General features: G+C 41.1%; 1 protein-coding gene across 1 annotated transcript in view; it reads right to left on the bottom strand.

Annotated features, from left to right (window-relative positions):
• Nucleotides 1-420: 420 nt before the first annotated feature.
• Nucleotides 421-27,670, bottom strand: part of CDX1 (caudal type homeobox 1) — a 61,502-nt gene continuing 34,252 nt past the window's right edge. The window contains 2 exon segments of the mRNA XM_029583842.1: nt 421-923; nt 2,556-2,701. Coding sequence (XP_029439702.1) covers nt 711-923; nt 2,556-2,701 — 359 coding nt within the window. The 3' untranslated portion in view covers nt 421-710.

Genomic DNA, 27,670 nt, shown 5'->3' with positions numbered 1-27,670 from the left:
AATGTCCCTGACATCCCTTTTTCAAGTTTGATATATACCACTGATGTTTCACTTTTGAACTTTATGCAATACGTCTGGATCTCTGTTTTGTAGTAGTTTAAACTCTTTTAATCAGAAAACCGTTAGCTTCACAGGAATTTGTTCAGAGACATTCCTAGAACACTGTATAAAAAGGTCTCTTCCCTTCTCCCCCTATTTAGTATATTGCTCTTACATTTCCTTGCTAAACTTTTCAATTTTTCTGTTATGAATTAACCCCCTCTGTTATTACTCTCTAACTTCGAGAAGAGTCTGGAACCAAAGGCTTTGTATGTGTCATCTCCTGTCCAAATCTTCTAAACAATATCTTTTCCATGTATGAAAGTTTGCTGGCCCCCTCCCCATTCACCCCAAATATCCATCTTTCCACATTTGTAAAAATATATCTTCCAGATTAATAATTATCCTAAAATATACAGTAACATTAACTAACATAGCTTTGAAGTGTTTTGTTTTTTTATACAAATCAAACATATATAAAAATGTAATCCAAAGTAAAATTGGCTTTTTCTTCTTCGTCTGGTTGTAGAGGAAGTGACATCCACTGGGTGAAAAGGAAATGACATCAGCTGAAAAATGGTTGCTTTCGTGATGTGATTATATCTAGACTCACAAGAGCCTATTATGTTTCCATGTACATTTCTGTGTATGATACAGATTTACAGTTGCTTTCAAGGCATGTATTCCTCTTTGATAGTCATTGTAGAGGGGGAGACTAAGCTGCTGTTGTTGCTACTGCTACTACAGATGCTCCCAATGCCCCCGATGGTGCCAACTGAGGGTGGAGTAGGCGTGGTGGTGCTAGCCTGCTGGGACTGTTGTTGCATCTTCTTCTTGTTCACTTTCCTCTCTTTTGCCCTCCGATTTTGGAACCAAATTTTCACCTGCACAGCAGAGGCAATTAATATGAGTAGGAGGAAAAGAGAAGATGTAAGGTGAAAATAGAAAAAAATAAGACAAGAAAAATGAAAGGAAAAAAATATTGAACGGAAAAGACAGAAGAAGCCAGAAAGAATAAGAATATATAAAAAAGAGGGAGATGAACAGAGCAGATGAGAAAAAGACATAGGAAGGAGATGGGAGAAAAGACAAAAGGATGGTAAATGAACAAAATAAGATAAAAGGTAGGAGAAGAACAAAAACTTGAGGAGGAATAGGTAGAAGAGAAAGAGAAAGATGCTAGATAGAAAAGATGGTCCTCTTTGTAGATCTTGTTTCACTTTTCTTTTTATAAGTGGAGACTTAAAGTTGTTCCCCTCCAATTACCCAAAAGAAGGAAAGAAGAAAGACATTTATCTTGTTGCTTTCCTAGAATTTCAGAACTAGGGCCAAGGAAACCACTAGTGGGAAAATCCATATAGGTGAAAAGCAAGGATCAATTTTTAGGCTTTCAAACAAATGTGTAATTGCTATGGCATCTTTTTTCATCAATGATATAAAGCAATGATATCACTCCCAGCCCTCGAGTGCCACCAACAGGTCAGGTTTTCAGGCTATCTATAATGAATATGCCTGAGATAAATGTGCAAGTAGGAGGCATGCAAATCTATCTCATGTATAATCATTAGGGAAATCCTGCTGGTGGCTTTTGAGGGCTGTAGTGAATACCACTAATGTAAATCATGGACCAGTGAACATCTTTTGACTTACTTTGAAAAATTACCCAGGCACTTAGATGAGTAATTAAGTAGCAAGGGGCTACTTATCTATTTTATGATCCCGACATTTTCGTAGATTTATTGCAGGCAAAGCAGCTGATTGGGGAATATGGCTTCTCTGGTGGAGGACTATGGTTAATTTGCTTGCTCCCTAGATTTCTGTTGATTTTTATTGTTTTATTCTGTTCTTTATTTCTGTTTCCTCTTTTCTCCCTCTCCACCACCCCAAATTGTGGGCTTCAATTATTTTCTAGGTATTTCTTTTTTTCTGTTATATTATTATATGACAGTATATATTTACCTGGAAAGATGTGCTGTATTTCTATATTGAAGTAATTTCTTCATCTTTGAGTTAATAATTCATATAAATAAAAAAAATGTAAAGATCTTACCCAGGGCAGATAGCAGAGAAGGTATCTCCAAATTTAACTGAGATACCAAGGTCACATCAACAATTCAATTTCTATTGTAGGGACTAAATTGAACAAGGTTTTACTCTAAGATGTTTAGATTTTTAATGTAAAGCATTCTTGATAATAAGTTGGAATCTTTGTAAGTTGTAATATTTTTATTGGATCAATATAATATTATCCAAAGATGTTGCACATGAGTTTTCAAGCCCATATAAGTTCCTTCTTCATATGTCAAGATTTGTTAAAACTAGTAAGATATGTCACACAAGTCACTAATCATAGAAATTCAGAGAAAACAGGATTTCCATATGAAATATATGGCCATAATTATTGTCTTCTAGTGTTAAAGTAAGCTTGATTATGAAATATTGCTCTGAGAAAACCTTGCCTAATAATTGACTATTGAGCTCCTCCATGTGCAGTGTTTGTATGTTGACTCACTGACCTGTCGCTCTGTGAGATTCAGGGTGGCAGCCAACTCTGCTTTCCTCCTGATGGTGATGTACCGGCTGTAGTGGAACTCCTTCTCCAGCTCCAGGCGCTGGTGGTCTGTGTACACCACTCGGTATTTATCTTTTGTTCTGGTCTTACCTAGTGAAAAAAAAAATCAGAGAGACAGGATATAGTGTTTAGAGATTAGGACAAAAACCTGGGATAACTAGGTACCTTTAGCTGTGTTTCCCAACCAGTGTGCCATCAGACATATTCAGGTGGTCCATGGAAAAATCAGCAATACCAGGTCCAGACCAGTGCTCATTCTCTGCTGTCAGCATCTCACAGCAACAAGAGACAGCATTGGTGGTTCTCAAATGTGCAGGAACTACTTTCTAAGGGGTAGATCTTAAAAACATACGCGCGCGCGAACAAAAGTACGCTGGATTTTATAAGATACGTGCGTAGCCGCACGTATCTTATAAAATCCGGGGTAGGCGCGCGCAAGGGGGTGCACATTTGTGCAACCTGCGCGCACCGAGCCCAGCGCGCGCTGCCTAGCTCTTCTTTTGCCGTACCACACAACACTTTTGTTAATGTAGATTTGCCTTGGGCTTGAACAGGTTAGGAAATGCTTCTTTAGCTACGTACATGCTGATTAGGTTAGTACAGGCACACCTGCCCACTCGTCGTGGTTCCATAAGCACTTTCTACCAGACATGATTTCTACTGGAGAAATCATCATTTTTTAAAAAGTTGTTTAGCCATTTAAGACCAGAAACAGAGAAATCGTCACTATTTTTTTATGGTATACTATGTGAAGAGGCCAGTGGGAACCAATTACCTTTTGGGTTGGTAATAAATAAATAAATAAATATAGCTGGGAGGTCTTATTTAAAATACTTATATTCCTCAATCTCCAAGTACACAATGAGGGCAATTTTTAAAGGAGTTACACGCGTAAATGTAACATACTATTGTAGCAATTTTCAAAAGCTATTTACTTGAGTAAATTGCACTTACTTGAGTAAATCCTATGGATAATTAAATGGCGTATATTGTAGCAATTTTCAAAAGCCCACTTACTCGAGTAAAACTCAGTTTTACTCGAGTAAATGCTTTTTAAAATCAGGCCCAATGTGCTCAGTACGGATCACAGAAATACATTCATAATAGATCATAAATTAAAATAAACATCAAAAACACACAAATATTAAAATACAGTACATTTTAGTTAACCATACACTTGTAGCAGTGTAAACTCTTTAGATAATACTCCAAATTAATTTTAGCATTTCTAATTTAATTATCTAGAATTAACTGCAGTGTTACTGTATGAATATTGCATTAACACTTCTGTGCACAAAACTGCAAAAGATGTGAAAAAGAATTTTCATGTGAGCAGTGCGAGATTTCACACTTAATGCAATGTTATCTGGGGGCTAAGTTAGTGTCCTATCATCACACACTGTATTAACATGGGATTTGGATCATCATGGTCACATTCACTGAAGTCCGGTCTGGAATGCTTTGCTGCGTTTGGTTCACAATTGCGACGCCATGCATTTTAAATACTGCAACTGAAAGCTATCCAGCCTAAGGCTAGACCAATAAAGCTGTAGATTAGTTGCCCTTCCTGAAATTGCAAGGAAGTTATATCCTTGTGCAAAAGATGCACTATTTTCAAATTATACAAACAAACTGAGTTGCAGATGTTTTGCTTTCCCGCAATCCTTCCACCTCCTACTTTTGCCCAAAACTTAAATCATATCACTAACGTGTTATTCCTGATGGAATCTGAAAAGCTGACAAACAGCTTACCTTTGCTCTTAACTAGCACAAACAAGACCAAGAGGCAATAACATACACACGGAAATAGCTTACAATTTAAAAACAAAAATCACATGATTTAAAATTTTGATGGAAAAGCTGTGGTGGCCTGCAGGTCAGGAGAAACATATCCTTGATGTTTCATGATCATAAAGGCTATTTAAAGCAGTATTTCAACAGAGTGAACATGCTGGTCACTTACTGGGAACTGCTTTTCTGCTTATGCATGCTGCAGGTTTTTGGGTTTCCCATTAGTTAGAGTTAGATATATATAGCGACAAGTTAGGGAAGGTGTTTCCAGAATCTGTGGCAAAGTCCCGAATTACTCAAGAAAACTCCTCTCCTCTTAAGCAAACACAATATAACCTTTATTTAATATGCAACCATTATCTATTTCCTATAAATCATACATAAATAGCATTTAGCTATCCTTTTTTTTTTTTAATTTGTAATTTTTATTGCTGTCAATCATAAACATTGAAAAACATTGTTAACAATTTAACTTTAAGCATCACTCAATTAATTTCTGCTATGGCTGTTTTAGTTTTGTTGTATTTTTTAGGGTGCTGGGATGGAAAAATACTTAACAAGCTTGGGGACTGAAGCACTAAAGTGAATGTCTTTGCAAATGCGATAACACATTCCAAAATAGCAAATAATACACGTATTGGCATTTGTCAATTTTGTATGTGCTATTTGAATTATTTTTCATGCATAACTTTGCATTTGGAAAGGAATTTGCAAAAAGTATGTAAAATTGCTAATGAGTTGCAAAACTTTACATAAAAGTTGCACAAAGCAATGAATTTGCCTAAATTTTACTCTACAAAAATGCCCAGGAATCCAATTTGCATATTAAGGAAAAATATTGCATGTTAATTTCCAATTTTCACAACCAGCCCTGCAGGCTAATACATTAGCATCTTAGGTGCAAACCAAAATATTTTAGAAGCCAAGGAAAATTATTATTCTCTCACGTTTTCTTTTGGCTAATTTCCTTTCTGCTTTTTTTTCTTTTACTCTACTTTTACATTCCTTTGATCTTCCTTTCCCTCTCATTCTCCATCCAAAGACCATTCCTCAGAGCTGTAGCTGAGCAATATGGCACCTATGAAGAAGTGAAAAGTGCACCTTTACTCTATCCACAACTCACAACACTATGGGAGACTCAGCTAAATGTTCTTAAATGTAAAACTTAACACCATTATTTATAATGTAACCCCCTATGGAGGGGGAGTCACATAAATAACTCTACCTCTAAACTGTATGGTTTAGCCTGAGCATGTGCCACATACCCACACAACTAAAGTTTCTCCCAGGATGGGGAGGACAGGTTAGAGCAGCAAGCAAAACCAGCATAAGATAAACACAAGGAGCAAATTTTCAAGGAAATATTGGCCGGATTTTAAATCTGCCACGTGCATAGAAATCGCCACTTATGCGCGTATTTTATAAAGGGCCCAGCCACACACGTATTGGCGATTCGCATATACGTGCCGGGCCCTGACAAATGGGCGAGCAAGGGGGCGGGGATGGGAGGTCCAGGGTGCGGAGCGGGGGTGGGCCGGGACAGCGCATTCATCGCTGTCCCGGTGCACGCAAGTTACTTCAGGTCGGGAGGATTAAGAGGGTGAGGAGGAGAGGGGAAGGGGAAGGGAGGTTAGGGTAGGGGGTAGGAAAAATCCCTCCCAGTCCGCTCCTAAATTGGAGCAGACTGGAAGGGAACTGGAGGAGCCCTGATCTCAATGCTATGCAAATTTGCAAAATTTTACCTCTCCTTGTGCGTGGATTATAAAATCCGGTACAAATGTGGGCGCGGCCCACTTATTTTTTAACATGTGCACGCTGGTGCACGCATGTTATAAAATCAGCACGTCCATGTGCGTGCACACCTTTTAAAATCTACCCTTATGTGCGTAAAAATATCATAAAGCAAGCTATTTTCAAAAGTCCATTTGTGCACATAAAACCTTTTGAATATTCAGCCACCTGGAGTCAATTTTCAAAAGAGTTACATGCATAAAGGTAGCAATTTTCAAAAGTCATTTTAGGAATATACATGTGTTTGAAAAGTACCACCACAATGCATTACTATTGCAAGTAATGCAAACAAAATTAGTGCATGCACATTTATATAACATATTTAGATTTTTATACTCTATAGGAAACATATATGGTATTATCATAAAAGAAAAATGTATTAGCATTGGAAAATTATGAAAATTAGCTTTTTGTAAGTTAAAACAGAAAGCCGCTACCCTGCCCTACATCTCAGTTCAAGAAAAATATCAGTTACCACCTAAATTCTGGCCAGCATATTAGCATATGTTCTCAGTTTAATCTCACATGATTGTAGAATACTTTAGATGAACATCTCTGCTGTCCAGATGTTTGATGAAGCAGTTGCCAATGCTTTAGGGATCTTTTCAGCATTCCTTTTGAATCTGGGAATCTTCTACAAAGATTCCCTCTCTATCCTGAATAAATGCACAGAAAATCTTCTGAGAACCCTCTCCAACTCAATAAGACTACTATTAGTAGTGTTAAAGCAACTATTCGTAATAATGTTCATCTAACTTGAAACAAAACAAAGTCAAGGAATATCTGGAAATCACTTTCCTTTCCCTTCCTACAAAATAACAAATAGTTATCTGTCACAGTACTACTACAAGAAAACTTCCAACTATCTAAAACTGGTTTTCTAAAAGTCCTTTTTCACAGCTTATTGCTAACTGTAATGCAACCTGTTACTACTTTCTTCTGTATTTTCATGGAATTACTGCATTGCTGTGAGAATTAACTCTTTCGCAATGTGTAACTCATAGTTAAGATTTGTTCTTTTAAGTTTCCTTGACTTTTATAGTATTGTTTTATGTTTATTTTTATGACACTGTAAACCGTTGTGATGAAAGCTCTCTAAACGACGGTATATAAAATTTTATAAATAAATAAATAAAAATAGTCAGTTGGAAGTTGCAATTAAAGCCAATCTCATGGCTATCTCTCTCTCTCTCTCTCTCCTTAAACAAAAACAACATTACCTTTTATAAATAAAAAATCTTAGTAGTATTTAATTCCTAGCCTCTCATTGGCTCCATGCAGGTACTGTCTACCCAAGCTCTGATACAAAAAAAGTCTACAATTCATCAGTTCAAATAAATTGTATTTCATGGAAGGTTAATTATAATAAATTCTAATATCTTCTCCTGTCCAGTAAAGTTCACTTGATGTCAGTGTAGTCTAGTTAATAATCTGGCATCTGCTTCCAGCCAATGGGGCTCCCTTGGGATATCAAAGAGAAGATAATAACCATAACAATGAAATGATAGTGGCTCTTCTGTCAGCTTCAAAGGAATATTTGTTGTTCTATCTTGGCATTTCAGACTTCAGAAGGGAAGTGACCAGGGGCTATCTCCTTTGTAATTTAATTTACCCTAACCAAGCAGGGGGAAAACAATTTAATAAGCCACTAACTTATAATAATATATAAGTAGACACACGTGCAAAATAAAAAGATATTATAAATCACATATTCCAAATGTTGGCGTATTCCTTTCATTAAACAGAAAATAAAATCTTCTTTCTATCTTTGTTGTGTAGACATTTTTCCAATCTCTTTGGGCCTTGATTCTGTCCATTTTCTGTTTTTTTCTCTCTCCCTTCCTGTTTTCTTCATTTCCTCCCCTACATCTCTGACATTACTCTTTCCCTGTAATCTCGTTTTCTCCATTTTTTCTCTCTGCGCCTCACTATAAACTCAAAGCTAGATTTTATCCTTCCTTCTCCCCCTTCAATTCTCTATATCCCGACCCTACATACCTTACCAACTCTCCCTTCTATTGCTCCTTCTCAGAACCCCAATCCCCACTTGTTGGTTTGCTCCCTTTACTATCTCCAGTTTGCACCCCTTTTCCTTTCTCTCAACAGCTGTCTCCATTCTTGCATAATGACCCCCCCCCCCATCTCCCAAATCATTCTCTGCCTCCCCTCACTTTCTCCCTCATCTTCTTTCTCTCACATCTTCCATCCTTCCTCTCCTCTTCCCTCCTTCATCTTACAACTCCCTCAATTTCCATTCTTCCTTCTGCTTTCCACCTCCTCCACCACCTTCCATCCCCTCTTACCTACCAACTCCTCTCACTTTCCATCCTTTCCCTCCTCTTCATATTTTACAAGTCATATCATCTTCTTCCTTTCCTCCTCTCACCTTCTAACCTTCTATCACCTTCCATCTTTCCTGAGCATCCTATCTCAACTTTCACATGCCCCACAATCCAACCTTCTGTTCCTCACCTGCCATCCTTCCCTTCCTCTCCTTCACCTTCCAACCCATCTTTTCTTCCATTCCTTCCTGTCTCCACTCCCACCATCTCCTTCACCTTTCACCTCTACCCTCCACCCTTTCCTTCTCCACCATCCACTGCACATTCCATCCTTTCCTTTCTCTGCCCCCTTTCCAAGCTTACCTTCACCTTCGATCCCTCGTTTCCTCCCCCCCCCCCCTCCCAATCCCTCGCCCCCACTGTGGTTAGGTAGAGGGAATCAGCAGCTGGTGCTTCTAGGCTCTCTCTCCTACTCAAAACAGTTTTTGAACTATGCAGGTGAAAGTGGAGCTAGTGGCATGAAGTTAAAAACATGGGCTGCCAGTTCTGCTCTCCTGTCCTTTGGATCACTAGGAAGAAAGAGGCGTGCAAACGCCAATCTTTGGCACTGTGGGCTAACTCAGGAATAGCCACAAAGAAGCCAACAAGCAGCTGTTGCTTCAGAGCTATCTCCAGAGGAGGAGCTGTTAGGAGCAATCTGTCATTTTCAGCCTGCAATTCCTCAGGCTCAAAAGTATTACAATAGAGGCTATTTTTTTAGCAACATTGGGAGAGAGCTGTGGCACCACCTAATGTACGGCACTTCTGACCATGGCCACATTGTCCATAAGCTAACTGCAGCTCTGCTCTTCCTCCCTCCTTCGCCTTCTTCCAGATACTCTACCCACAACCTCATCTCCCTGCCAGCTTCCAATATTCTTCTTCTCCACAGCTCAGCAACAAGACCTTGCCAGCGACAACCACCAGGACTTCTGCAGCTCAGTTCTGTCACTGCTAGCAGTATTTGTCATAGCAACTACTTTCTGGCCCCGGCCCCGGCCGCACTCATGTCTCTTCCCTGGCATGCCAGATCCCTGATTTTAGGCATTCTGGATTTTTCCAGCTCTAGGTGAAACTTGAGGTAATTGTTAGAAAGAATAAAATCACAAAACATTTAGATAGACGTGGTTTGAAGGGACACAGCCAAGGGAAGTCTTGCCTCACAAATCTACATTTTCTTGAAGGGGTGAATAAACATGTGGCCAAAGGTGAAGCAGTAGATATGGTGTATTTGGATTTTCAGAAGGCGTTGGACAAAATCCCACATGAGAGGCTTCTAAGAAATCTAAAAAGTCATGGGATAGGAGGCGATGTTCTTTTGTGGATTGCAAGTTGGTTAAAAGACAGGAAACAGAGAGTAGGATTAAATGGTCAGTTTTCACAGTGGAAAAAGGTAAACAGTGGAGTGCCTCAGGGATCTGAACTTGGACCGGTGCTTTTTAATATATTTATAAATGATCTGAATAGGGGGTACGACGAGTGAGGTGATCAAATTTGCGAATGACACTAAATTATGCAGAGTAGTTAAACCTCAAGCAGATTATGATGCATTGCAGGAGGACCTTATGAGACTAAAAGATTGGGCTTCCAAATGGCAGATGAAATTTAACGTGGACAAGTGCAAAGTGATGCATTCTGGGAAAAATAACCCTTGCTGTAGTTACACAATGTTAGGTTCTATCTTAGGAGTTGCCACCCAGGAAAGAGATCAGCTCAGTGTGGCTATGGCGATAAAAAAAAAAAAAACGACTCTCTCGCAGGCTTTCTGCTTTGGATATATTTAAAAATGCTTTTACTGTGAGTTTTTGCCTCTATGGCCAACTTCTTTTCAAATTCTCTCTTAGCCTGTCTTAACAATGTCTTACATTTAACTTGCCAAAGCTTATGCTTTATCCTATTTTCTTCTGTTGGATCCTTCTTCCAATTTTTGAATGAAGATCTTTTGGCTAAAATAGCCTCTTTCACCTCCCCTTTTAACCATGCCAGTAATCATTTTGCCTTCCTTCCACCTTTCTTAATGTGTGGAATACATCTGGACTGTGCTTCTAGAATGGTATTTTTTTAACAATGTCCACACCTCTTGCACACTTTTTACCTTTGTAGCTGCTCCTTTCAGTTTTTGTCTATTTTTCTTATTTTATCGGTTTCCATTTTGAAAGTTTAGCGCTAGAGCCGTGGGTTTACTTACTGTCCCCCTTCCAGTCATTATTTCAAATTTTTTCATGTTATGATCACTATTGTCAAGTGGCCCTATATTTATATATATAATCTGAAACTCAAATATGTGTAGCATGCACAAAAACATCAATACAAAAATGTATACATTAAAAGAAATCCATACTGCTTTGGATGAAGGTAATGTCTGAAATGGATAGCTGAGCTGAACTAGAATATTTCCCCTTAATACTGTTCCCTCTAAGCTGTGTGCACGTGCACTCGCACACACAAGTTGGGAACGCCACACACACAGCAAAACAGCATGCACAAGAAATCCTGATATTATACTGGCGAGTAGTGCACAAATTTGAACTTGGCTTATAAAAAGTTGCACAGTCTTTCAAAAATTTGAGGAAACATTGCCTCGAACTACTCACCATACAAAAGAAAAATTCAAATTCTGTTGTCACCTTGTGACACAAATTCATAGAAGCATAGTACCAGGTATTTTGTGAAGATTTCTGTTTTTTTGTTTGTTTGTTTTTGTTTTGTTTTAAGTTGTAGCTCATACCTTTTCAGTAGTAAGTCAAAGGGAGTTTCATTCAGGTGCAGCTGGTTTTTCCTTGACCCCAGAAGGCTTACAATCAGGAAGGATAACTTTCAAACCTATTCAAGTTACTGAATTTCCAGGCGTACATGGAGATTTATCCTAGTATTTTATAAAATACCACGTAGTTTAGCTCTGAAAGTCCGCATGCATGTTGTAGTATGTGCAAGTATTTTCAAAGCATTGAAAACATGTACTTACTCTACCTATTTTGTAAACACACATGCGCATATTTTATGCATGAAAAATTTAACATGTACGTGTAAAACCCCAGTTTATACGCAGGGGCAGGTATATTTTAAAATATTTGCTCATACTTGAAATCACCAGTTTACGATACCTCCACCAGTTCACCCAGCCCATCTCTAGTTCACCGAGACCCTTCTAGTACTTCACTGTGAACTCCCCCCAGTTTACCCGGATCTCCCATTCAAAAATAGCAGACAACAGATGAGTCTAACATCAATTGTGCTAGAAAATTAGCTGTTGTAAAATTGCCTTATTTGCATCAATCTCGTATAAAATAGCAACTTATATGCATTCCTCTTGTTCCCATCCAGGAATGCCTATAAATAACCCCTTTTTGCGCTGGTAAACGCACACATGTAATCGAAATGTATATAATCTTTATGTTTATAAAACAGCATGTACTCGAATACAGGCTATTTATGCGCATATATGCTATTTTTACATGCATAACCCCTTTTGAAAATTTACTCCTAAGTTTGTACTTGCGACTATGGAGGGTTAATATAAAACCATGCAAAACAGTCATTCAGAACCTGATTAGCAAACCTGACATACCAAAATAGCATTAACTCCCACCATTCAAACAGCAACAGCCCTATGTATGAAAAAGCAACATCTTAATGTTACACCAGACCCTTGAAAACCAGTGCTACCTCTGCTATTAAACATGCAGCGCTGTACAGAAATCAGTTCCTGCCCCAAGCAGCTTGCAATCTAACCAAGCCAGGCAAGACAAAACAATTACAAATAAGCACTTGGGGAGCATGAGGGGAAACTTTTAAAAGTCTGAAAGGTGCTAAAAGCAGTATCTTGAAAATTACCCTAACCATGCCCCCTTTTTTTATCATGGGCACTCTTCCAGCGAAATTTATAGCAAAATGATGCATCTAGGCCTATATTTTTTAAAACTGACACCTATCCACTTCTCCTCATGCCCTAGGAAAACCTTAGAGCCTTGCACACACACCACCACCCACACTCTCTATAGCCACACAAAATTTAATTATACACTTGTAACAATTTTTACATGAAAAAGAACATTCACAAGTAGAGTCTTCTGCGGCAAAATATCACTTACAACATATATATTATATTTACATGCACTGCTGTTTGCCACCAGAAAACTCTGCAAAAAAGACACTTGGAATGCCTATGGAATTTATAATGGCACCTCAGAAAGCCATGAATAAACATAATTACCATTACAATATAGTGAACCTCCCATACCATAAAAGTACTCAAATAGAGCAACCTTATCTGTGAAAAGGCAACACTGCAAATATTAAACCAGGTCCTAGAACACCAATACACCTCCAATTGGGAAAAGAGAGCAAGTCAGGCTGCTATAGATACCTACACAGAAACTACATGCCAGCAAACTAGCTCACCTCAGTCACATATGCAGAATACAGACAGACTCTGACCAAATACAGAATAAAGAGTCCAGAAAGTATAAATAGAAACGTGCTGAGAAGAACTGAACTAGAACCCACAACAAGCCAGCCTCTATATGCAGAGCAACAATGGAAAAACAAAAACATAACCATTCTTCATAAACAATAAATAATAAAATTGAGAAATATAAAACATAATAATAGTAAAATCATATTCATAAAAAGAATAACAATTTCAAACCAGTTAATGAATCAAATATCAATTTCCTAAACACCAATACAAAAAAAATGTTCTAATATTTCCCAAAAAACAATAAAAAATTTCAAAACAGCAAAAATATCAAATTACACCCAATAATTAAAACTAAAGATTTAAAAATCTCCTGCTCTCCATACCTGGGATCTTTTGATTTCCAGTCACCCTGAGATTTTTGTGGGTTTGGGACCACACAAACTTTATCTTCTCACTCTCTCTCACACACACACAATAACACATTTATTCTCTCACACACTCCCTGTCTCATATAAATGCCTATGCTCTCACACATACTCCCTCCCTCACAGACACATAATGTATGTATGCGCATGCCTGTGTAAGCCTATATGTGATAAATAGGCTCTCAAAGGCACACACACATATATACACACAGGGCTAGATTTTAAAAGCCCTGCGCGTGTAAATCCTCCCGGATTTACACATGGAGGGCAGTCGCGCACCGGCGCGCCTATTTTGCATAGGCTGCCGGTGCGCGCAAAGCCCCGGGATGTGTATAAGTCCCAGGGCTTCGTAAAAGGGGTGGGAGGGGGGCATGTCCGGGGTCAGGGGACGGTCTGGGGCGGGTCCGGGGGCGTGGTGACGGTTCGGGGGCGGTCCCGAGTCCCCCGGCACTGCGGCCTGTGGCTACGCACGTATCTTATAAAATCCGGCGTACTTTTGTTCTCACCAGTTGCGCAAACAAAAGTACGCGCACGCGTACTTTTTAAAGATCTACCTCACTGGCCTCACACACACACACATGTGGAAAAAGTTCAGTCGCTGGTGGGTTGAACTTTGTGGCAGCCAGCAGCCTCTCTTCCTCTTCTGCTGCTGGCAGGTTGAACTTTGCTTGCGGCCTCTCTTCCTCTTCAGCCACCTGTGGGTTTGGCTCCGCTGGCGGCCTTGTGGCCTCTTCTATTGCTTTCGCCCCCCCCCCCCCCAAGGTGTGCCGCCCTGTGCAAATGCACGGTATACACACCCGGTCACGCCGGGCCTGCTACCGGGACATTTTAATCTGAAGGTTGAAGGCAGTAGAGAATGTCTCACTCATGGCTGCTGGCGACCAGGTGGGAGCTGGGACCTGTGCAGCTAGAGTGGGTAGCTGCAGTGCAGGTCTGCTTCCTCCTGCAATGACTGCCACTCAGTGAACCAGCAAAAATGCTGCCAGGGACTATTGCTGGTCCATGGATCAGTGGCTGAGAAACACTGCCCTAGACCTCCCCTTTTATTTCCCGGTAAAATGTATGCATGAAACTGAAAATATGCGAATACTCTTGACACTTGTAAAATTACAAAATACTTGTACATGCTATTTTTTTTATAACTGCTTTTTTATTGAAATTTATGTAAACAGAAACAAGAACAATGAACTGTACGATAAGCACAAAATTTGGATGAGTGTAAAGCATACAATCAATAAACCATATTTGACTCAAATTTCGTGTGTTCAGTTCCATCACTGCAATCTACAACAATCATACATTCCAAGCCACTTCTCGCCAGTTCCAATATGGATCCCAAATCTGCTTATAAGTATCCACTCTGTTCTGGAGCATATAGGTCAACCTCTCTAATACTGCTGTCTCAGTTAGTTTGGACTCCCAACAGCTTCGAGAAGGAATAATTTTCCACTGATGCACAATCATTAGACGAGCTGCATGCAACAAATGACCAACCAATTTCCAATGTCCTCTCATCTCCCATCTGTTAACCCCTTTGAAAATGCTCCAGCCTCACCCACTCTCTTCCTGTTCACTGCACCACAGGTGCCTCTGGGAACAAACAGTAAATAGATTTAAGTTCTGTCAGAGGTGTAGACACAAAGGTGAATCAAATCACTTAAAGAGTATATATAGGGTCCTTCGTTTGCAGCATTTATTTGATTTTTTTTCTGGGAATTTTAATGTTCTAACAAAAAAAAATCAATGGAAAAATGTTACGACAAACTTGAGAAAGTTCAGTGGAAAAGTTATTTTTCCTCTGATTTTTTTTTTGTTAGGGCATTGAAATTCCCAGGAAAATAAAATAGAAACCAAAACAAAGGTCCCTAAGAATATAAAACCTAAAACACAAAAGCAAACAAAGCCAGAAAGCAATATTTGGTTTATCTGTTTACTGTGCCCAGGTCAGATGTGAAGACAAAGTGATTACAAGCGCTGATGGCTCTGTGAGTTTGTGTGGCTGTCAGGACCTCTGTTGTTTGGAAGTGACTGCTGCTGTTTTTTGAAGCCAGCGCCCTAGGCGATCTCCTAGTCCACCAAATGGTTAAAGCCAGCTCTGTATCAACCACTGTCAAATCTGCTGAGACTGGGACCAGGATCGGCTTAAACATTAGGCAGACTAAGCCATCACCTTGGGCAGGGATTGCTCAAACTGATCCTTGGGGGCTCCTTCAACCAGTTAGGTTTTCAGGACATATCTAACCCCAACTCATCCCACTTCTCACAAAATTCACGGAACCTGGGAGTCATTATAGATAATCAGCTTAACTTTAAAAAATTTAAACACCACCACCAAAGAATGTTTTGCAAACTTCATGTACTTAAGAAACTCAGACCCCTCCTCAACTTCAATGACTTCCGTACTGTTCTCCAGGCCCTCATCTTTTCAAAAACCGACTATTGTAACTCCCTCCTGCTAGGCCTCCCCAACTCGTCCAACAGACCCCTCCAAATGCTACAGAACGCCGCAGCCAGAATCCTCACCAACACACGCAAAATGGACCACATCACTCCCATGCTAAGAGACCTCCACTGGCTCCCCATCTCGTTCAGAATCCTCTACAAAAGTCTCACTATCATTCACAAAACCCTGTACAACCAGGACCTCAACTGGATGAATGACTCTCTCTTTTTTCACTCCTCTAACAGACCTACCAGATCTGCATACAAAGGGACCAAACACACACCTGCACCCAAACTCACACACCTCGGCTCCACAAAAGATCGGGACTCACAATTTGGAACTCAATGCCTCCTACTTTACGTTTGGAACCAAACTCACATATGTTCAAAAAAATAATTAAAGACCTGGCTCTTCCAACAGGCATTGAACTAACTTCCTAACCTTCCCCCTTTTCTCCATGTATACTGAATGCCCGCTTTACCTTGTCACATGCCTCTGCTTTACGCTACTTAAAACACTGATATATGACTTGTATTTAGTTTTCCACTGTTATTTTCTTCCGTTTTATGTCTCTGTATTAGTTTTATGATAACTTTTATATTGTTTTCTATTATGCATATTTTGATTGCATCTCCCAGTTTGCTGCTCCCTGTTTTTTGTAACTGATTTTTCTATGTTGTTCTCCCTTGTTCGATGTAAACCGGCATGATGTCCCTGACAAATGTCGGTAAAGAAAAGCCTATGACATTGTGAGGGCAAAGGTAGCGCCGGCGCCATTTTGAATGCTGGCAATATGGCCCGAGTGCAGGAGATCACTCCCGGTCCCCCGCTGGACTTTTGGTAAGTCTTGTAGGGGTCAGGAGGCCCCCCCAAGCTGGCCAAAAGTCCCTGGGGGTCCAGCGGGGGTCCGGGAGCGATCTCCTGCACTCGGGCTGTATTGCCAATATTCAAAATGGTGCCGGTGCTACTTTTGCCCTGTCACATGGTAAGGGCAAAGGGCCATTGGCGCCATTTTTATTAACACAGCCGATGGCCTGAGAGCGGGAGATCATGCCGGGACCCCCCCACTGGACCACCAGGTAATTTTACACACGTACCCCTTTGAAAATCTGGCCCTTAGTTTTTGGGTACTTGCCAGGTTCTTATGGCCTGGATTGGCCACTGTTGGAAACAGGATGCTGGGCTTGATGGACCCTTGGTCTGACCCAGTATGGCATGTTTTTATGTTCTTAATGTGTTTAATTATCAAAATATTGTTCACAGATGAAGCCACGTAATTAGCTTGTTGCCGCATAATTGACAATCTGCTGCAGAATCAATATTCCTGAAGCTTTTCCACCTTTTAATTAAATCTTTTGAAAACAGTTACAGGGTGTCTACCTACCTTCAATCTCAGCTCTCTCTCTCTCTGCTACTGCTCTAGCCCCTCTCTTCACAAACAGTCTTGCAGGGAACCCTCTCCTCTTGTTGTTCCCCCCACCTGCCTTCCTCCTGCCCCAAAGTGAATAGAAGGGAATGGGTGAAGTTGATAGAGAAAGCAGTCAGAATGTTTGATCCCTTACAGATCTATTAAATCCTCATTATACCAAAGATGATTTTGATATAATTCCTGGTGTAATTATGTCCCTGTAGAAGAATTTCATCTTTGTGGCAAAGGGTTTTGGACCATCATATGTGGTCAGCTGAAAACCAGCTACAAAGACTTTTTTTTTCTGAAAGTCTGCAACTGCTGGTGCCCCATAGCTGGCATTCATTTCAATTCACAGAAGCCTTGATGACTGGCACTACTGCTGACAAGTTTCAAACTTGTGTTAATTCAACCCATTTTTGTGTTTGTTTTCATGTATTCAATGTATGCGCACACATCATTATGTGTAATTAACAGCATGATAAACTGCTGAAGCTGTGGACGTTCTCTGCATACATAAGCTCATATGCTTGGAAAGACGAAAAGAACTTTTATCAAGAAAATATAAAAAGGGTGGTTGCACTATTTCAATTCTAAACAAAAGTGATATTACTTGATAAATAATTGATTTTTGTACTTGGCAAATTGTCAGAAGAGTGAATTTGTATGCAAAAGTATGCAAATTTGCTGCATAATTGCAGCAGAATATTGAAAGTTCTGCTACGGAATTTGCTAACTCTTGCCACAAATCTTGAAAACACTACCACAGGAAACTGGGGGCTGTGCTAATACCCTTCCACTGGCCCTGGCTGGGTCACCCATTACATCCAATTAGCTGATGATGGCCTGTTCTATCACTGCCCTCAAATACTGGGGCAAACACTTAAAGCAGCAGTACTAGATAAATGTCTCAGAATATCGACCTGCTGGCTTTTGGTTCTGTGGCTTCCTCTTTCAGTCATCTTGTTAGGTCACAGCACAAGAAAGGAGGTGGGGGCCGGAATACAACGCAGCTCTCCTCTGAGAGGCTGCCACCCTGCCTCTCCTGTGGGGGAGAGGAGGAGCCACCTGCATAGTATCCGGGTCGGAACTTCTGACCAGACGCTGCACAGCTTGCCTGAAAACCTGGCTGTCCAGTCCAAAACCAAGCAGTTAGCAACCCTAGTTAATATACCATGAACGGCATACACATTGGACAAAATAGATGGCCTCACTCTCTAAGGGAATAATTTTACAACTGCCTGTGAATACAAGTCTGTGAATACCTTTTACTCACAACAAAAGTACGCGCGCGCTGTTTTTTAAAATGTACCCCATGGCGCGCCAGCAGCCGGCCCGGCAGGCATAACTTTTTGAACAAAGGTAGGGGGGGTTTAGATAGGGCTGGGGGGGGGGGGTGAGTTAGGGAGGGGAAGGGAGGGGAAGGTGCGGGGAGGGTGGAAGGAAAGTTCCCTCCAAGGCAGCTCCGATTTCGGAGCGGCCTCGGAGGGAACAGAGGCAGGCTGCGCGGCTCAGCACGCGCAGGCTGCCGATTTTGCACAGCCTTGCGCGCACCAATCCTGGATTTTAAAAGATACGTGCGTATCTATTAAAATCCGGCGTACTTTTGTTTGCGCCGGTCACAAGAACAAATGTACGCGCGGGCGTAGTTTTTTAAAATCTTCCCCATAGTGTGAGGAATTTAGCCTGTGGAAATGGCTTTAAAAATTGCCCTCCCTGTGTACAGATAAAGGTGTGCGCATAGTTCCACAGTACGTGCATGTTTTGCCTGCACTGTAGTGGAGGTGCTGCTGGGGCAGGGTTAAATCTAGAGAGGAAACCAAGGGCGTCGTTTTGGAATTTCAACACTATTTGTGTAGGTTTGCTCCAAAAAGTATCTGCAGAAAAAGCAGGTGCCAAGCTCTGTGGCTAGATTTCCCTGGAGCAATTTTCAAAGTAAAAGTGTGCACACATTTTTTTTTCAGTGAAAACTGGTGCAAAGTCCTCATCTTCCCCAGTCTGTGTTTTTTAATGGACCGATGACAATTAAAGTGGAGCTCCAGTTAATAAACTGAAGAGGCTGTAACATAATGGTGGCCTGCAGGCTCCAGCATCCCTCACACCCTCTCAGCTCATAAAGAGATAGAAGCCGATGAAAGATAAAAGGCCTCCAGTATATTTCACCCATTTCCCCTGGCTACTGATATAATAATAATAATAATAATAATCTGGCGTTTTATCTCTAAGGAGTTTACAGCATTATTAGCAACTCAGGAGATAAAGTGTTTGCCACAGGTCAAAAAGGAAAGTCCAGCAGGAGAAGCAACATTTTTTTTTTAATTTGTAATACATATATATTTATTTAAGCCTGGTTTCCCTGGCTCTAAGCCCATTGCTCCAAACACCCGTCCTCTCCTTCCTGCCTGATAGCTGGCTTTGGTCTCGTTTTCCCACCACTAAGGATCCTCTCTGCTAGTCTCATGTCTTTTTGAATTCTGGTACCATTTTGTTCTCCTCCTCACCTCCACTGCAAGGCTGATCCTTGAATCCACCACCTTGCTGGTGAATAAATGCATCATTACATTACCGCCTACTACGATTTCCTACAAAGCCCTTTGCTTGTAGAACTCTTTTTCCGTGATACATGATTGCCTCTTGTGCACAAGCTCATCCCAGAAAGGGATTGGAAGCTTTCTGATGGGTTCAGTTCTTCTCCCCTCTCCCCCAAAGGCTTAACTCTCGCTGGGAGACTTTTCCGATACTTCAGCTTCTGACAAGGAATGCAAGAGAGAAAACTGCTCAGCATTTTCCCAGATCCCAGTTATTCCAATCATTAGAGCCCCGATCTTAGCTCCAGCGGTCCTTTTGTTTTTCTTAAATTGAATTTTGCCATGAGTAGGAGATGCTGCTGCTGCTGCTGTTTGATGACTGGGACAAATTCAGTTTCGTGATTTCTGATCCACGCACACAGAAAGGGAAAATGTAACCCCTTTTATCCACAAGGCAATTCCCATCTATATTTCTGAGATAGCCGACATGAGGAACTCAAGTTCCACGTTCAGCCACAATCTACCCAACCTCCTGAGCCTTATCAAGGATCCGGATTACTCTCTTGATAAGGCCGGACGGGAAGCCATATGTCACCCTCATCCCAGAAGGCTGGAAGGTGAAACTCCTGCCTCCTCCATAACCTAGGAATGTGTACGCACAGTTTAACTGGTCTGAGAGGCCGATGCACTAAGCAGTGCAGTTTTTTCATTTAGCGATTGCGATGTTCCGCATGGAATCGGGACCCGTGCGCCAGTAGATAATGTCAGCGTGGGATTTCCTTATGAGCAATTTTGATAACTACACACCTCACTGCGGCACAGTTATTCTTTTGCAAAAACAAGACCGGCAAAGCTGTTTTCATGCACAGGGGTTTCGGAGAATTCATCATTAAACGAGCTGATGTGCATATGATTTGGCATTTCAACAGCTCGTCGATGATGAATTTAAATAAAGCTTCTTGTGTAGCGAGCCATGAGTGTGGCCTTTCTACTTGTAAAGGTCAAAAAATGAAAGCCCATTTTGTGTGCAACAAAGGGGAAAATGCACGTGCAGGTGCAATTTAATTTTATCAAAGAAAACGTGTAGCTTGCCATTTCAAATTGCTTGCTACTAGTAGGTAACAAAATAACACCCATGATATAATACACATTGAATAACATCTGACAGCACATTAATGCTAATGACAGATTAAAATAAAATAGACACGTGAAGCTCTGTGCAGTTTAGAATATCAGCCTCTCAACGACTTAAATATCATTACATAATGATAACATGAATTAATTTGTATTTTTAGGTTATCCCTTGCCTAAGGACAGAGTAATTAAAAGTTCTATCACTCTCCTGATCTAACGGGAGGTGAGTGAACTCTTCCTCTCTGGAGAGACTTAGTGGATGTCTTGGTCAGTGTCTCTAAAGCACAGGTTTACTCCTGATGTAAGCACAAACTGTGCCTGTAACTTTTTGTGCACCATTTTGGTGCACAAACAGGAGTAAAAATGTGCACAAAAATGAGTGCCCCTCCATGTAAATCTCATGTTAATGAAGGGATTAGGTATTGCTCCCCAGTGCCCTGAAGGCTTAGCTCACTCTTTTTAATGCTAGAAACTAAACTCCTGGTTGGAGGTGGAATAAAGTTAACTCACGTTTCTGGGGCTAGTGGTGCCATTCCACCATGGTCCCGGACCTGGAGATCCCAGGTGCGGGGTTCCTGGGCTCAGGTCTCCATTTGGGTTGCACAGAACCAAAGTGCATACTATTAGGCTGAAGGTGCCCTCCCTGGAGAGCTTACCTTTTGCTATCAGATGACCTGGCCTGCGAGAGTTTGCCCAAGTCGGGATACCCAGTGCCAATCCTGCATGCAAGGTTGTTAAGGTCCTACTCTTTCCAAACTCAAGCACTTACCTCCTTACTCCTGTTTTAAAGTCTCAGGTTAACTCACATTTTAGCTTTTTTTTTTCATTTAGCATATTTTTTTGTTTTTTACTCCTGCTCAATTTCCATCCCATCCCATTAGCTTACTACATCTAGTCGGGGTTCATGTTTTTAACACACTTAAGTAAAACATGCTAAACTCTGATTTTAGCACAGAATTATTACATCAGCCTCACAGCAAGCTATATTTTAGCTTCCATTCTCTACTCCCAATTTATTGCATTGGGCCCGATGTAATGAGGGGAAACATTAAAACTGCGCGCTGAAATTCAGCACACAATTTCTTAACGCACTTGCCAAAATACATTTTAACTCCCAATGCAGTAAGTTAATGACCTGCTAATGTTTCGGGAGTTTAAAAACACGGAAAATTGTGTGCACAAAACCGAAGTGAAACTGTGCACGCAGCCTTTTGCGTGAGCAATGTTTATATGCGTTTTGTGTGTGTGACATGGGAAGTGGGGGTTGTGTGTGTGCAATCAGTGGAAATGCTACAAAGCCAAACCTACCACTATTGAGTGATTTATGATGTATAAACCCAGTAAAGATAAAGAGCTAAAACTGACAATGGAGACAGCTGTTGTATGAGAACTGATCAAAAAGCAGCTGTGTTACTTAATAACAGCGCTAAAAATATTTGTAATGCTTAGAATTTACTTTGTGATTGCATTCATTTGTGCTTATGCGTTTTCTTGAAGTATACCCCAAGGCTGTTTATAAATATAGGAACACAGAAAACATTGGCAGAAAAAAAGGCATAAATGGCCCATCCAGGCTGCCCAGCAAGATTTTTCAGGGTTGTAACTACTGCTCTGTGCAGGCCATCCCAGTGCTTCATTACCATGCTAGGGATCCTTTGTGTTTATCCCATTTCTTGAAATCCGGTACTGTGTTTTCCTGCACCGCCTTCACTAGGAGGGCATTTCAGGTATCCACTACCATTTCTGGGGGAAAAATAATAATTTTCTAATATTGGCCCTTTGGAATTTCGTACCATGCCTCCTAATTCCAGCACTTACGTTCCACTGAAAAAGGTTTGCCTCTGTTACATTACTAATACCTTTCATGTATTTAAAAGTCTGAATCCTCTCTTTTCCCCTAGGATATACATTTTTAGGTCTTCAAGTCTTATGTCACAAGGCTTCTGATGCAGACCCCACACAAGTTTAGTTGCCTTTCTCTGGACTGCCTCTATCCTCTCACCATCCTTTCTGAGATCTGGTCTCCGGAACCAATCACAGTATTGCGGGTAGGGATGTGCATTCGTTTGAAATGAATGTGACAAAATGAGGCCTCATTCGTGGCCCCCAAAATGAATGAAGGACATCCACAAAAATAAACACAAATTTTTGTCTCCATTCTTTTTATGTTTCCCATTAAATTCTACAGCAAGTAAAACAATGACAGCTAGATTGTCCTTCCTCTCTTCATGGCAAATTAGTAAAGAATGCCAAAGAAGTCATAGTCTGACCAAACCCAAAACGTGAAGCAGCAGGGAAGACAACAGGAAGGAGGACATCAAAGTCAAACATTTTTTTAACCAGCCTATAGCTGGCACCTGTATCAAGTGACATGACATGGACGCCCTCCCACTGGAAGGTTTAAGCCTGTGCAAAATGGTAGATTTTACAGGGGAAGGCTGTAGTTTCTGGAGCTCTGTCTGCATGAAAGAAAAGGTTTAAAAAAATAGAAAAGAAAGCGAGAGAAATTGGGCAAAGGAAGGACTGTTCTTATCTTCGTTGCTGCAGTACTTACTATGTCATAGAGACAGACCCTGGAGTTCTGTCTGTTCACTGGGTTAGGATAGTGGGGAGAAACAGTAAATGAGAAACAGAGAGTTTGCTGCCATACCCCAGTTGTAAAACCTTGAGAGTCTAACTGCCACTCTGCCTTGCTGCCATATTCCAGATACTATACCACTGGGGACTAGCTATCACTCTGCCTTGCTGTCTTACCCTGCTGCTTCACCTTGGGGGATCTTGCTTTCACACTGACTTGCTGCCATACCTCAGACTCTATACCTTGCAGGTCTTGTTGCTACTCTACCTTGATGCCTCTATACTGTTTCCCATACCTTTCACTCTATGCCTTGGGGGTTTTGATGCCTTTGTGCTGCTTACCATGCCACATGCTCTGGCTTGCCGCCATACCTCTGATGCTATACCTTGGGGATTTTCCTGCTACTCTTATCTCTCTGTCTCACTCATACTTCAGCCTAGTCTTCTAATCCGCAGTAACTATTAGCTCCAGAGACAGATTGTAGTGTACACCAACCTGAGCCCTATCTGTTTCTTCTCTGTGTCAGAGTTTGTGTGTATGTGGAAAAAGAGTCAGCACACATACACAATGTGTGTGAGACATTTTTGCATACACTGTGAGACTTCCTGGGTATACTATTATACTGTACAACTATAGTTCACTACTTAGGCATAGCCAATAGATAGTGCATATCATTGCCCAGCATTCTAACACTGCTTGCTAAGTAGTGCCACTCTTCTTGCTATATTGATCTGCCTACCATTTGTGATTTTAATCACCAACTTAACTGCTGATGCTACTGCTCCAAGCCTCTCTTGGTACCTTTGGGTGGTTATGCTTCTGCTTCAGCTGCCTTCGAGGTTTTTCTAAATTCCTTTCTCTTACAGTACTTGCTGACTCTTGGTCTTGCCAGGCAATCTGATGCTTTGTGGACTTGCTGCACCACTCATGGACCCCTTGAGATCTTCATGCCACTTACGCTACCACTTTGCCTTTCTTTTGGTGCCTTGGGATTTGATGATATTTTTCTTCCTGCTTCAGTCCTCGTTGTATATCTTTGGGCCTTGATGCCACTATTCTTGTTGCTCTGCTCTGACCTTACCATTTGTGATTTTAAACGACAGTGCTGCTTCTGCTCCAAGCCACTCTTAGTGCCTTTGGATGTTCTGCCTCTGCTCTGACTGTCTTCAAGGTTCTTTTCAAATTTGCTTCCCTTACAGTACTTGATGACTGTTGGTCTTTGCCATGTTCCGTTGTTCCTTCATGGCTCCTTGGGCTGTCCATGCCGCTCTTGGTTTCCCGCTTGTACTACCTTGTGGTATTCCTGCCAAGTTGTAAATGTCCTTTGCCCCTCTTTTACAGCCATGGAGTGTTCATGCCACTTGGTGCTATTATTGAGCCTGCTGCCATCGTAAACCTTTGCCGTTCAGAATGGCGCAGGCTAAGGTCTGCTGGAGCCACTTGCAATAGCGGCAGCTGTGGGGCAGGAGCAACCTGCCCCGTGAAGACATTTTCAACAAGAGGGCAAGAGGATGTCCCCCCCGAGGGAGAGGTTTGGGTGAGGCCTGGTTTGGCTGTGGAGCTGACATTGAATTTCTTTTGGTTTTTCCTTTCCTTTGTTACATACTTTCTTATTTGAAATAAAGGAAAAGAAATGAATCAACAAACAAAATAAGAATAAGCCAACAATGTGGCCTCCAGAAATGAACACAATACTCAAGATGGGGTCCCACCAGAGACCAGAGAGGTGATCTTACTTCGCTGTTTGCGTCAACGATCTCTCTCTCTTCACACTCAGATATTAACTTTCCCCCAACTTTTTTATCACTCTGACTGGCTGCCTTGAGGTCCCCACAGATGAAGCCCCAAAGCTCTTCCCTGTCTGATGACTGCTGATTTTTCACCTCCTAAAAAGTATTTGGCTCTTGGATTTCTGCATCCCAAATGCATGGCTTTGCATTTTTTTTTGTTTTTGGATGAAAGTGTAGTTGCCATACCTTTGACAATTTGTTCAATTTTTTTTTAAAAGTCATCTTCCATCTTATTTGCTCCCTCTGACATGTCTGTTCTGCAAACAAGCACACTTTCCCTTCTAAGCTTTCCCCAATCTCATAGAGACAGCGAAGAGGACTGGGCCTAGCACTGATCACCGTGGCACTCCACTTTCACTTTCCCTTCACCAGAGTGGACCCCCACCCTTGGCCAGCACTTTCCGAGTCTTGACGCTCAACCAACTTCTCATCAAGTTTATATATTTTCTTCCAGCCCCCAGACTGGATACTTTTCACTCGCCGATCTTCTATGTGGAACAGTGTCTGGTACTTTCTGAAATCCCGATTGGCTATCTCTATTGCGCCCCTCCTTATATACTACTTCGGCCACTTTATCAAATAAATCAATCAGGTTTGTTTGGCCAGATTTTCTCCTTGTGAAACTGTTGCCCCCTTATCCTGCAACCCAATATTATTTTATTATTATTCCAGCTCAGCTGGACCCAGGACCCTTCATTCCTAACCATCTGAGAATGTTCCTCCCTCCCCCCCCCCCCCCCCCCCATTTTATATACCCTTCTTGCCCCTAATATACCTAGTGTGGACACTGCCGCAACAGCCTCTGACCAAGGGCCATGCACCAGGGCTTCTTCTGAAACTTTGTAATCACGGTGAACCGTAGTGCATCCCCTTCCCCACACTAACATGTCCGACACAATTTGTTTCCACTGAAATGCTCCTGCATTTTGTTAACCTTGGTTCTTTCTGTGTGTCTTAGATCCCCTACTCCTCACATGACTTCCTTAGCGTAATCATTCATTGCCTGAAAGACAGGATCCTTGTGCTAGTAAAGTTTGGTTCTGATCCAGCGTTTGCACTGAGCCACACGTTTCCATGATCATGGGGCTTCAGGCTGCCCCCTACCCTAAATTCAGTGATGCTTTCTCCCTTTCTTATTACCAGGTCCCTTGTCACCCTGCCATGAGCGTGTTACTCAACCAATTGCTTGAGCAAGAATTCCAACATTCAACTTTTATGATAAAAAAAAAAAAGTTGCACAATTTTGATAATCTAAAAGGCACAGTAATCTGTTATGGTGTGTTATGTTGCCATTCTGTAAAGCAACTAAGGACGCGAAACCGATTATTGACAACACTGGTGCTGAAAGGTGATGTATGCAGATGGGTGGAGATTGCAGAGGCATCAGAAGAACTCTTATAGTTCTCTGCATGTTGTATTAGCAATTATACAATTATTAAGCAATGGCAGTCTGTCATCATTTAGAGTTTATGAAACCATGTATTGCCACTAATAAAATGGTTACAATGTTACAGGTGCTCAAAAACAGATAGCAAGTGCCTGAAGATAACAGAGCCTGTAGGTAACAGAGCCTTTATAATGGCTGAGGACTTTCATTCTGTGCTACAAGCCTTGGTGCTTACTCTTTTAGACTATTCTAAATCATTGTTATTTGGTCTTTCATTTTCCACCATACGAGCTTTACGAGAGAGTTCAGAATGTGGCTGCTCGAGACCTAACTGGAGCTAAAGTGAGTGATCATGTTTTAGCATCACTTCCCTGGTTGCCTAATCTTGTGCTTATTAAATTCCTAGTACTATTGTTCATCAATAAGGCTATGGGAGCTCGGAAGTGCCAGATATTTCAGTTCTCTACTGAAAATGTACAGACCCCTTTGCCTGTTGCGCCTTTTAGATGTATCTTCAGTTAAAGCTGCTGCTCTAGCTGAAACCTGGGATCCTACATTTTCTATCAGAGAGTGGAACTCGCTGCCTTAAATTTTACAAGTGGAATCTAACCTAACATCCTTAAAAAGCATTTAAAAGCCTTTAAAAGACTTATTATTTGTCCAGGCTTGTGAGCAGCAAAGTTGACTTGTTCTCTCTGCATTATCTTAGTAAGTTGTAGGTATCCTTGATGGTTTAAGGTACAATAAGATATGTAGATCATTTCCCACCAAGGTACTAGGCCTATATTATTTTTTGTTTCTTTTTTTTTTATTTTTTGTTTCTTGTTTGTTCTGTTTGGTTTTATTTATGCCCTTGTGTTTTATGAATGTTTCTGACTGCAATCTGCAGAGAACCATGGATTCTGTGGATTATTAATATATAAATAAGATAAGACATTGCTAATCTATTTCAACCACATGATGCAGTCTAGGACAGCTTCACTTGCTTATGAGCCATCTGTAATATTTTACTATAGCATCATGGAAAATACTGTGAAGAAGTG

This window comes from Rhinatrema bivittatum, chromosome 18, assembly GCF_901001135.1.
Source record: "Rhinatrema bivittatum chromosome 18, aRhiBiv1.1, whole genome shotgun sequence".
Taxonomy (NCBI): Eukaryota; Metazoa; Chordata; class Amphibia; order Gymnophiona; family Rhinatrematidae; genus Rhinatrema; species Rhinatrema bivittatum.
This window is presented reverse-complemented; position numbering and strand designations above follow the sequence as displayed.